General features: G+C 39.0%; 1 protein-coding gene across 1 annotated transcript in view; it reads left to right on the forward strand.

Moving 5' to 3' along the window:
• LOC104490013 (cubilin-like) overlaps positions 1-12855 on the forward strand; it is a gene marked incomplete at its 5' end in the record, with an annotated part of 45323 nt that overhangs the window by 4816 nt on the left and 27652 nt on the right. Inside the window, 6 exons of the mRNA XM_010132242.1 lie at positions 1650-1856; positions 4892-5041; positions 5899-6020; positions 7910-8135; positions 10147-10334; positions 12645-12801. Of these exons, the coding sequence (XP_010130544.1) occupies positions 1650-1856; positions 4892-5041; positions 5899-6020; positions 7910-8135; positions 10147-10334; positions 12645-12801 (1050 nt within the window). The remainder of the gene's footprint in view (positions 1-1649; positions 1857-4891; positions 5042-5898; positions 6021-7909; positions 8136-10146; positions 10335-12644; positions 12802-12855) is intronic.

Raw genomic sequence — 12855 nt, forward strand, 5'->3', positions numbered from 1 at the left:
AGGATCAGGCACAATCTCTGTGGTAGTGAATGGTGTTCAATCCAGTTGGTGGCCGGTCACAACTGGTGTTCCCTAGGGATCCATATGGGGGCCTGTTCTCTTCAATATCTTTATCAATGATCTGGATGACGAGATCAATTTCTCCTTCAGTAAGTTAGGCAGGAGTGCTGCTCTGCTTGAAGGTCAGGAGGCTCTATAGAGGGATCTGGACAACCAGGATGGATGGGCCAAGGCCAGTTGTATGAGGTTCAACAAGGTCAAGCGCCGGGTCCTGCACTTGGGTCACAACAACTCCATACAACACTACCGGCTTGGGCAAGAGCTGCTGGATAGATGCCTGGAGAAAAAAGACCTGGGGGTGTTGGTTGAAAGCCAGCTGAACATGAGCCAGCAGTGTGCCCAGGTGGACAAGAAGGCCAACAGCATCCTGGCTTGTTTCAGTAATAGTGTGGCCAGCAGGAGCAGGGATGTGATTGTACCTTTGTATTTGACACTGGTGAGGCTACACATTGAATACTGTGTTCAGTTTTGGGCCCCTCACTCCAAGAAGCACATTGAGGTGCTGGAGCATGTCCAAAGATGGGCAGGGAAGCTGGTGAAGGATCTAGAGCACAAGCCTTATGAGGAACGGCTGAGGGAACTGGGGTTGTTTAGCCTGGAGAAAAGGAGGGGAGACCCTTTCACTCCCTGCAACTACCTGAAAGGAGGCTGTATTGAGTTGGGTGTTGGTCTCTTCTCCAATGTAACATGCAATAGCACAAGAGGAAATGGCCTCAAGTTGTGCCAGCGGAGGTTTAGGTTGGGTATTAGGAAAAATTTCTTTACAGAGAGGGTTGTCAAAAACCGGAACAGGCTGCTCAGGGCAGTGGTGGAGTTCCCATCTCTGAAAATATTTAAAAGATGTGTAGATGTGATGCTGATGGACATTATTTAGTGGTGACCTGGCAGTGCTGTGTTAATGGCTGGACTTGGTGTCCTTAAAGGTCTCTTTGAAGCGAAATGATTCTATGATTCTGTGATCCTGTGATCTGAAGTTGCCTATTCCATGAAAAGCATATGGCCATAGATAACTTGAACAAGTCAGGGAGATACTAATTTATTGTAACTTGTGAAAGAGTGCAGCTAATATACTTTTGTAAGCTCAGCCTTCAGACAGGAGGCAGCTGGCAGAGCCTTATTACTACAGACTTGAATGTTTTGAACTTGGTTTTCCAACTCCCCCTAAGCATCCTACTATAGCAAGAGTGTACTGCTCTTGAGGATATGTTCCAGAAAAATCCCTAGTCTAGAGTTAGGTAATGTGTAGGGCTGAGCAATACTGAACTGGAGCTGCAGTGGGATTTTATCAAAATGTTCAATAATGTTCATTGTGTTGATAGCACTGCTGAAATATTTTATTTGGTATTGTGAATAATTGTTTCTTTGCTTTACACACGTATTTTTAAAGACTTGCCAATAAATTCCGGAACAGTAGGCAAGAATTCTCTTGTACATAGCAATAAATTATAAAAGAGGAAGAAAATAGAAAAAGTTTTGACCTAATCAGTACATATGCTTGCTGACATACACGTATTAGAGTAAACAGGGGCAAGATTCTCTTCACAGAAGAATTTAGTACTATATTTTAAAAATATATTTTGTTTCCACAGTTTGTGGTGGAATCCTGATGGGATATGCAGGTGGGAATTTCACTTCTCCTGGTTATGACGGTGTCAAAAATTACACCAGTAAATTGAACTGTGAATGGACCATTGAAAACCCCTCGCACTATAATTCATCCATATATATCTCTTTCGAGGATTTCCACTTGGAACATCACCAGGTCTGCCAGTATGACTACTTGGAGCTACAAATAGGTTTGTATGTTCAGCATACAATGGATTAAGCCTATCAGGATTCCAGTTGTGCTACTGTGTTTGTGGCAAATCTTGTTCATATGTATTTGTAGAGAGTGGTTGTTGTGGGATCTGTACATCTGACAGCGTTCACATGCATGCCTTCCATGCTGCCTCCTAGACCAGGAGTGGGATTTCACTGCCAGAACAGTGCATGCATGGATTCGGTCACCCTTTCTTTCAGGGGAGAAAATTAAATACTGGATAGGTATCTATCTTTGAGGGATGAATTGTTTTGGTGGTTGCAATACACACCTGACTCTCTCTTTACAAGGGACAATGCATATTTCACTTCAACTCCCTTGAAAGGTGGCAGTCAGGAGAAGCTGGAGTAATCAAAACAATTTATTTGATCCACAGGCCATTCTTTTCCTGCTCCTGAAATATCTTCAGAGACAGCAGGAGTGGAGTAAAGAATGCTTTAATTATTCATATCCTCTGGGCTGCAAATCCACTTCATACCCCACTTTTGTACTCTAGAAGATGATTCTCCAAAAGCAAATCCATATTTCCTGTGAGACTGCATCACAAAATACAGAATGAAGCATTTAAAAGGGGAACAGTTATGAGATTAATGCACCAGTAATATCTCTGCATATTTAAACATCTTTAGCTATCTGTAAGAACAAGCAACTGGAAATGACATATGAAAGTCACTCAGCTAATGCCAAAAGCAGTTTGGAAGCTCCAGCTATCTTCTTCACTGAGAGGCTGTATCTGTGAGTCCTACAGAGAGCAAGTTCTAACTTACCAGATCGGGGAGGGGGGTTGGGATGAGGGCCGCATTTGAGAACCTGAATCTATTACATCCTCATTTGCACTGGTTTCAATGAGAGCTCTTGGTTGTATGTTGTTGGTTTGTCTCATGTAGAGCCAAAGTACGCATAGCTGTGTAGCCTAACAATTCCCTCCCATGTATGCACTGGGGATGGGAAATAATAGAAAGAGAACTCAGAGAAAGAAATAGTAAAATATATCTGGTCCATTACTCATCAGTTCTCATTTTATTGTGAACCTCAGGCCTCCAGACAAAACAATCAAAGGAAAAATAAAAAATTTTAGTCTTATTTTGCCCTACACAGTTTTGCCATCTAAATAGTAATGTTCTTTTTTGCTATACTAATGGACCTTCAGTTTCACAACCACTCTCATACCAAAGGCAGAATGCCCTCATTCAGTTGTGTGTGCTGACAAGTAACATTTAATGAGCATTGAGATGCAAATAGTGCAGAACATGACTAAACTCATGCAGATGGGAATTTGCGGAAAGGTCCGATTTAAGAGTAAGTCACTCAAGAAACTGCAAATGAAACTGAGATGTTTCAATTATTTTGAGTTACCCATAGCACACACTTAATGGTACTGAATGAATAAAAATCAGAACCGACTTTGTGTACACACTAAGAAATCCATAAACTTAAAAGAGAAAAAAATATTTCACATTTCTTACGGTAAGACTTTGTATTATGTTATTGAATTATAAAGTTCGTGCATGCAGACCATACATGTTAGTACAGCTGAGCATATTGCTACTGTGAAATATACTCCTTACTTTTGGCTTTTCTGGAAGACTCTTGCTTTTGTCTTTCAGACTATTCCTTTCAGTATGAACGAAATCTTACAGCACAATCTTTCCATTTACATTTTCTGTTTAACAGCAGTCTAGATCTCTAGCCAGCTGGCCATTCATGAAAGCAGTGATTGGTGACCGAGGAACCTGGAACATCTGTCATGCAGTCAATCACTTCATAAGAAGCGCAAAAAAGAAAAACTACATTTCCCATTTTAATGCTCAAAGTAGTTATTACTATTTTTTCTTAAACCATAATTTATCATGAACATTTTCTGCTTGTACATCTCAGTATCATTTTTAGTGCATGTTAACAAGCCATATTTTACATTCACTATGTAATTTACATTAATAGAATTTTATTATATGTCACCTTTTATACCTGTGCTTCAAAGCATTTCAAATGGAGGGTGTGTCACTGTATATGACAGAAAGATGGTGTTCCTCAGACACATTACTTGAAATAATTATGAAAGAGCTTTGAAGAGTGCTCAAAGTTCCTCCCTCTTGCTTTACTACCTTTTTCACAAGAACAGCCTGCCACTCTGCATGGAATTAAGGGTTGCTTTTGAATGTAGACTTTTAAGATTAGCAGCCTGCTGTTATTAGAGAGACAAACAGGAATGTCATTGCCATTGTCACGAGGAATGCTATTAAACTTATTTTCCTTTTCCTGAGAATATATCAGTAATGTACAGAAAATCAGAATTATCAGTAATAAATTATCAGTAATAAACAGAAATTGATACTTCTAGATGAGAGCTTACACCAACATGAGTAAATAATCAGCATCACAGAAGTGCAATGTCCTGTCCTCTGTTTTCCCTTTAGGTTCCAATTATTTGAGCAAATGCTGGAATTTTTTTGCAATACAGAGAACAGTATGTTGAGGTCCCTAGGAAACAGGTGCCCACTGTTAATACAGCAGTGACAGCTTGTTCACGAATGAAGAACATTCCTATATGTTTGAAAACTCAAAATCCCTGTTGTTGTTAAAGAGGATGTCACAAATACATGGATTCAATAAGCTTCCATGTGATCAGGTCTTTGGGCCATCTCCTCCTACAGTTCTGCCTCAAAATGTCTGCAGTTTTGGGACACTTTCTGTTTTTTTGGGTCTGATGGGTACAAAATGCAAGTGTGCAGGATGGCAGGGCAGGGAGAGAAGGAGCACTTGATATTAAAATGATCATTACTGCTGCTTTGGAGAGAACTTTCCTCTTATTGAGGTTTAGTCCCCAGCAACGAACTGCTGTACTCTACCTATACCCATATCAAATGATCATTTAGTAAGTGTGATATGTACTTTTCTTGATTTTCTAGTCAAAACAAAATGAAATGCATGTTTGGCCCTATGTATTTCTTTATGTTATTGTAGCTCTTCTCGGATTCAAATAGCATACTTTTTTTTTTTTTCTCTACTCAGGGGATGCTGATGGAGAGCTAATAGCCAGACTTTGTGGTCAGGCTGCACCATCTGTGCCACTAGTCATAGCTGCCCCTCAGATCTGGGTACACTTTGTAAGTGATGAAAACACAGAAGATAAAGGATTCTTGGCCCATTACACATTTGAAGGTAAATGGCTTGATAGACTGTAGCCCTTGATGACTGAGGCCATTCTGGGGAATGCTGCCATTCACTTCATGATACTGAGAGTACACACAATGGGACCAACTCTCAAAATGGTCCTCAAAAGTTACACAGTGCCTGCCATTACTTATACCCATCTGAAGCAAGCATATGCTAGCAATTGAACTTTCAGGTTTATTTTCTGCCTCACTGTTCCCATTCCCTGAACCGCATTTGAGATTTTGCAATGCAGTGCAACACTCAGAACAGCTGGTTGCTCTTGGGAATGACAAAGTAACAGGTAACACCAGCCAAGTTTGACTTACTTCAAATAGGCCTCCAGAGTGCTAGCATGGCTGCAATGCATTGTGCTGCTTGAGCCTTTGCACTCATTTTGAAATCCACTTAAAGCCACATCAGTGCAAATTATACCACTTTGCCATTTATATGCCAACAAAACTATTCTTTCTGTCACTGCCAAATTTAGCCTTGGTGCTTATCTAGACATATCAGTAAGTTTTTGACTTGATTGTGTCGGTCCAAGAATGGCACCAGTTTGCTTAGGAATCTGAGATAAATAAATGGAAGATGGAAGAAGCAGCTCTAAGTGTCAGCTGGCAAAGGTTTTGCAGAGCTATATTAAGTATCAGAATGAATGCAAAGTTTCAAGGTCTTGCATCTGTTTACTCACTATTCAATGACAAAGATTTTAAAATTTGGATTTTTCCCAGATAAATTGTTCATCCTTATCTATATCAGTCCAACTTAAATATATTTTAGTACTATTACAAGCTGAATAATCTTCCATTCATTTGATTATAATCAGTTCCTAAAATATATTGACATGTTACTTTTTTCTTCAGCCTGTGGTGGTATACAGTCAGGAGAAAGGGGAGTTATCTCAAGTCCTAATTACCCAGAGCCTTACAGCAATCTCAATCACTGCTCCTGGTTGTTGGAAGCCCCTGAAGGTGAAACCATCACTGTGAGTAACACAATGCCATGATTGTGTGCAGAGCTGGCAGGAGTGCCACTGTGCACAGTGGCAAGGAGCACCTTCTGAGTCTTGAGGAAAAGTGTGACGATTTGGAAAATCAGATATGTGGGGGAATTAAATAGCTTCCTATCAGCCTTATCTAAGAAAGAGGGACAAGACATGAAGATAACACAACCAAACTAGATTGTGCTTTTTGTAAAGCAGAAGGATCCCACTTGACCTCAAAACACAGCACCAATTTCTCCTTTAAACAATTACTTTCTACGTTTAGGAAACTAAAATAACTTACGTTATTAGCTGTGCATGAATATTCTCATTATCTTGAGAATATACGCGAGGCTGCAGTTTGTTCATCTCTGGAGAAAAGTTACAAGCCACTAGAAAGTTACTTTCATGTCTTAATGGTTAATCTGGAAGATAAGATGATTGCTGGCACAAATTACACCAATGAGTTGCTACTCTTATTTGCCAATACTTATTAATGGGCTGTCTGACATGCTACTTTCTTGAGCAAGACTGCTGATACACCAATTTAAGCACCTTTATGATGAAGCAGTTCTAAACTTCACTCACTGAATTACTTAATTGATCCTTTGGAGAAGAGGTCCAATCAATAACAGGTGATGTCCATGCCAGAAAAACATCTGAAAAGCAATTTTGTAAAAACACATTGCAGATTTTCATACGTAATGTCTTTCACTAATGTCCTTGTCATATTTTCCTTGATTTCAACCACAAAAGTATTTCTTAGAAATGAAAAACCATAGTCCTAACTATTCTGTTACATGATATTCTGACCACTGCCTAGGTACTTACTTCAGGGAATACAGGATTATTTTAGTAGAACACCACATTTCTATATAATCCACAAATTTGTTTAAAGCAGAACGAATCTCAATCAAATGGAAGTAAATTTATATTTTAAAAGGACTGAGTAGCAGCCCCCTCAGTGAAGGCAGACTAACTTTTTCCAGCATAAGCTGCCAGTTTTAGTTGCTGGTAAATTTCCAAACTTAAACCATATGAGCTAAATTTGTATTTGGTCTTTACCTCAGGCAGTGTTCTTCTGGAAATGAATAAACACAAAAGTTACAGAAGAAGTACTGTGTTTTGCTAAACTTTTCTACAAAGATCATAGTCCTGGAACTGGCAAAAAACCCCAACAACTTATTGGAAGCAGGCCAGGCAGTCATTAGTGTACATCAATATTTCAACATCAACAACGCCAGGAGTCTACTGAATCAGCAATCTAAATCTTTGACCTGGAAATCCCACCCATGTGTGTATCGTACAAGGACAAATGACATCAGTGTAGAAGGAAGACAGGGTCAGAAGCTGCTTGCCCAGCCCAGTCTATCTATGTGATGCATCCAGGCTCACAGGAACCAACCATGCAACTGTTTCTCTCAGATTTAATGAAAACTATCATTATTTTTAGCAACTGTTAAGTATTCTGATTCAAAATTAGGAAGAAAAAAATGCAAGGCTTTCTGCTTACATAGCTACTTATATTTGAATGTGTAATTTCAGATTTCATGACCAGAAGCCTTGAGAGGAGGAAAGTGGTTCAACACCTGCTCATACTCAAGGCCATTTTGAAGGATATATGTAGGTTCAAATATATGGTTATGTCCCACTAATGCGAGTTTTGAACCTGTATATTCCTCTTCCATTTATCTTCATGCTAAGTAGCTGTTGTTAGTGGCAAGACTTCAAGCAATGCTTGCAGGAAAGCATCAAGGTGAACTGAGGGTTGGGTTTCTGAGCATACCCAGAAATCATTGTGCTAGGATGAGTACAGGATCTCCATGGAATTGCTCTAACCTCTCCACTGGTGGCTGGTGTTAGCTCCTGAATGTCGCTTCTGTGTGTTGCAGCTTACTTTTACAGCCTTCCACATTGAAAATCACCCACTTTGTAAATGGGACTCAGTTACTATCCTGAATGGTGGCTCTCCTGGGTCTCCTGTCATAGGAAGGTATTGTGGAAACACATCCCCTGGGACTATTCAGTCTGGCTCCAGCAAGCTAGTCATCATCTTTAACTCGGATCACTCAATTCAAGGAGGTGGCTTTTATGCAACATGGACAGCAGAATCTCTAGGTAAGAGAAAAAATACTGGTTTTGCCAGGTCTAACATAGCAGTACATCATGCCTATATAGCGCTTTCCAACCACAAAATGCAATAGGATTTCTCCTCTTTAATTAAGTTCACATTGAAGAACAAAAGAAATACATGCCAACATCTTCAGCATTCCTGAGAGAAGCCAGCAGTAAAAAAGTCAAGTATTAAACCAGTGTTGTCTGATCTCACACAATGAAATCAAATTTGGACAGATTTTGAACTTTTTAAGCCTCCCACTAGCAGTTTATTGATGTCTGTAAATTGATACCATGCCCATTATCCTCCCAGCAGTGGCATCTATTGTCAGTGACTATGAGACATTTCATTTCTTGAATAACAATTGTTTCAGAGTTTGATTTGGTTTAAACACTTAAAACTAGAAAGAGGTCAGTTTCAAAACAGAGAGGAAGACAGAACTTCTCAAAGAGCACATGTGACAGCAGCCTAAAGCTCTTCCACTTTAGTGGAGATGTTGGTACGCTTTTGAAGGTGGTACACATGCAGGATTGAATTGGTATATTTTAAAAATCTACCTTCCCTCTGTTGAAATTATCATCGCTCTGGGTTAAAAAAAAAAAACCAACGTGGCTCACCACTTGCATACTGACCTTCAGGAGGTGACTAAAGGCAAGTGTAGATGTGCTGGCTGCTGGCAGGGCAGAATTCACTGTGCCTTCCTACCTCAGGACAGAGCTGTCAGTGTGTTCCCCAGTGTCACCTCCAACTGCAAACCTGGCTGATGCTCATCAGCTTTCCATCAGTTAATGATCTATCAGTATTCACAAAGGCAGTTGTTGGAGCGCTGCCTTAACCATATCAATAGTCTGTGCTTGCGTGAATATTCACTGTCACTTAAGTGGGTTTTTGACACTGTTGCCTGTTGTCACTGGCACAAGGAAGGCCAATGAGGTAGTAGAGATTAACATACATATGCAATGTGCATAGTCAGTATTCTCTCTGTGAAAGATTTCTTTCTTTATGTACCTGGTTTCCTTTCCTCATCTCGCTTCTCATTTGTCCACTGAGAATCTCTGGGTTTACATTCTGCATGAGTGAGCAAAACTTCGCCTCATGTCCTGCTAAACACAACTGCCATTTATAACATAGAAGAATGAAAAATAAAATCTTCCTTTTAAAGCTAATATATATATTTAATTAAGAGAAAAAAAGTAGAATGTTGTAAACCTTTTTTTTCTCTTTATTCATCCTTTTGCTACATAACCTCTGAAATAATAATGGATTGCTAGTACTGTACACATAGCCCTAGTAATTTATTCTTGGCATGATATTTGCAAGTATGTTTCAAATTAACAAACTTATTACGTATAAGAACATAAGCTGCCACAGAGCCACGACCAGCTATTCCCCCTTATAGAGGAATCTGTTAACAATTTTTAAAGGCATGTTTTTCAGCCCTCTCCATAATCCCACTGAGATCCACAGAACTGCCTGGAGTGGAGGAGAAATTACCATTTTGCCTTGGATAAACGGATGTAGCTTGAGTAGATTCACATGTGGAACTGCAATATTCACGTGTTGCAGAGTGAGAAGAAAAAAAAGGATTCAGCAGTAGATTGAGTCTTTTTCCCTAGGGTCCTGATCTGAATGGCTCGGTCATGATGTGCACGCTGTGGGGTGTGGGAAGGAACCTGCACAGTCTCAGGAGAAGTTCCTCATTAACGATTTCTCACTCTGTCTCTAAGCAATACTCACTTCTAATTGTCAGAAGTATATAGATGAACAAGAGCAAAAGTATGAACTAGCAAGAAAAAAGAAAGTGAAGTACAAAGATAGAACTTCTCTAGAGTGTAACTACCTCCCTGCTCCAATGGTGGGAGGTGGAAAATTAACTAGAAGAGGGGTAAATGAATTTTGAATGGGTGTCAGGGCTTTCCTCTCTTGCTCTTGCCACAGAAGCAAGCAGCCATTCAAAGCTGACACCAACAGAGACAATCTGAACATTTCTCCCACCTGTTGCTATTTTTCCAGGATGTGGTGGAATCATTCATTCAGATAACGGTACGATCAAGTCCCCTCACTGGCCTCAGAACTTTCCCATGAACACCAGATGCACATGGACCATTATTACGCATGAAAGCAAACACTTGGAGATGAACTTCCACAGTAACTTCCGGATTCCAGATAGCAACGGAAGCTGCCAGAGCAGTTATGTGAAGGTAAAATAATGGTTGGCATTACGTCAGCATAGCAATGCTTTAAGAAGTCATGATTTCAGAATCCTGTTTTGTAATCATCATGGCTAGGATTGTCAGACACAAAATTCAGGATCGCTAGTACAAAATTCAGGAAATATAAACTGAAGTCCTTGTACCAATATAGTCAATTTTCTGTATGCCTTGAGAGCTGGCATGTATATTTTTAATTTTTATCAGTTCTGGAGGTTCTACGTCCCACAGGGTCCCACCACCATACATGCTGCCCCAAAAATGAAGAACTATCAAAAAGCACATATGACTCAGAACCAGGAAATAATGAGAGTACATACTGTAATTAAAAGGCCTTTTTAATTACTTCAGTGAGTAAAAAAACCAGGAATGAGACACTATAATGCTATAAAACTTCTTTATAAGTGCATAAACTGTTCAAGTTGCACTAATCCTTCTTTTTTTTAATCTCAAAGAACAAAGATAGCATTCTTATCTTTCATAGGTTATCAAGAGCCACTTGTTTTCAAAGCGATAGAATGAAGAAGACATGCTTTGAATTTTTCAGTGTTTTTTTTTCCTCGGGCATTTGGCATACATTCAGTGATTTTTTTGCTCATTCTTCACAGCAGTACAACTCCCACTTGAAATAAAGGGCAACATCATTTGACAACATGTAGGAAGACTCGAGCAGCTGTACATCTGGTCTATACCTACTAACTTTTAAGGCTGTGGGAAAAATACTATTACATTTCTCTTTTCATAGCCTGCCCCACTGATTAATTGATGTAATGTGTTACAATAAATTTCACTATGAAAGTCTTAATGCCACCCAGTAAAGATGCTTTAATTTCCAGTTTCTAAACTGTCCTGAATGACATGGTCAAAACTATGCAAATTGGAGATTTTCTCCACGGAGAAAAACCTGAAATTTTTAGCAATGTCCACCTCCATTTTTTAATGTCCAATTTGAGACGTACGAAGATGTCTGGGTATGAAAAACTGTGGAACAGGTGTAAGTTTCTTCCATTCATTCCAAGCCGAGCAGTCAAAAAAGAGGAATCTGAAATCAATAGTGACTTTGCAAAATCTTGGCTAGGCCACAGGCTGTTTATATTAATCCTTTGAGCCTCCCTTGCCTCAAACACCTGGCCAGATGAACGGGATGATTCATATGCCTACACTTACAGACTAACCCTTGGCTAACCCCTTCTAGATGGCTGCTGACTGCAATCACAATTTCATGTGGTTGTTCTAGTTCCACTAGACTTCTTTCAAACACATTATTTTAAAAATCCATTTTTAAAAAAAATATATATTTTGGTATAAAGTACCAGTAAAAAAACCCTGTTCAAACACGTTGATGAAAAGTAAATTTATTATTAATTTTTTTTGTTTATTTTTTAGAGCAGACATTTTAAATCCTTGGCAATAAACATCCTGATTCAGGAAATTATTTAAGGACTCAAAACAGCCAAATATTTATGCCTGTGTTTCATTTTATATGTGTGTTGAAATTCAGTGCTTAAACTGTGAGCTTCAAGTACAAGTTTTAAACTGAATTATTATTTTAACCTAAGTATTAACTTGAAGAGAGTTTCACTTAAATATCTACATAAACATGCACATGCTTCTTGAACGCATTGTTTGAAATTAAATTGGCTATTGGTACAGTTGAAGTAATATTTTTTTTAAAGTATATTTTTCTTTATATTTTTTGTCAATTGTATTATTTTGTTAACTGTCTACATTATTTTATACTTGTCATTGAACAAGTGAATGCAACATAACAAAAATGGAATAATTTTTTACTAGCAAGACTAGATACTAAGGATCCAGATCTTGCAGTTTGATGCCTCTGTATTACCCTAGCATGACAGCTTTGGGTTTTATTGACATGAATAGTATAAGGATTACCTTTAATAATTCATTGTATACGCAGATATTCATATTCATAAGGTGTATGGAGATAAGTTAACAGAGACAAAATGGACAAAATGTTTTTCTTGGGTTCCCTGGGCCTGATCTTTGTCAGTTCTGCTACCAGCAGGGCTTCAAGCAAATGATCTCAAGATGCCCTTTAGAGGTCCCTGGTAACCCAAGTTATTCACTGTGATTCATTCCTTGCAGAAGTTTTTTTGTCTCCACTGACTGTTGAGTAAATGGAGAGTGATTGGCTCCGATTTAGATCTCTAACACTCTGTATGAGATGAATCCTACCCTAAGTTCATGGAAGGAACAATGCATGTGCAGTTCCTGCTAGGTTACCCAGTCTGCTATGTCTTTGAAAGTACTAAACCATTTCCAATCTGGGCTTGTCAGGTGTGGAGAGGAAATGATGAAGCACCACTAGCTTTGTTAACCACAGGATGTGGAAGTTCAGCTCCTGATCGTGTCATTGCTCCAAACAATGTGATAACTACAGTATTTCAGTCTCAGGATGCTCCTGGACCCGGTTTCTCTGCAACTTTCATAAGCAGTAAGTAATATTAAAGCCAGATGGCTGCTCTACTAGTCCATTTTGGATTAGTTT

Source organism: Buceros rhinoceros, unplaced genomic scaffold (genome assembly GCF_000710305.1).
Source record: "Buceros rhinoceros silvestris isolate BGI_N320 unplaced genomic scaffold, ASM71030v1 scaffold7820, whole genome shotgun sequence".
NCBI classification, from domain to species: domain Eukaryota; kingdom Metazoa; phylum Chordata; class Aves; order Bucerotiformes; family Bucerotidae; genus Buceros; species Buceros rhinoceros.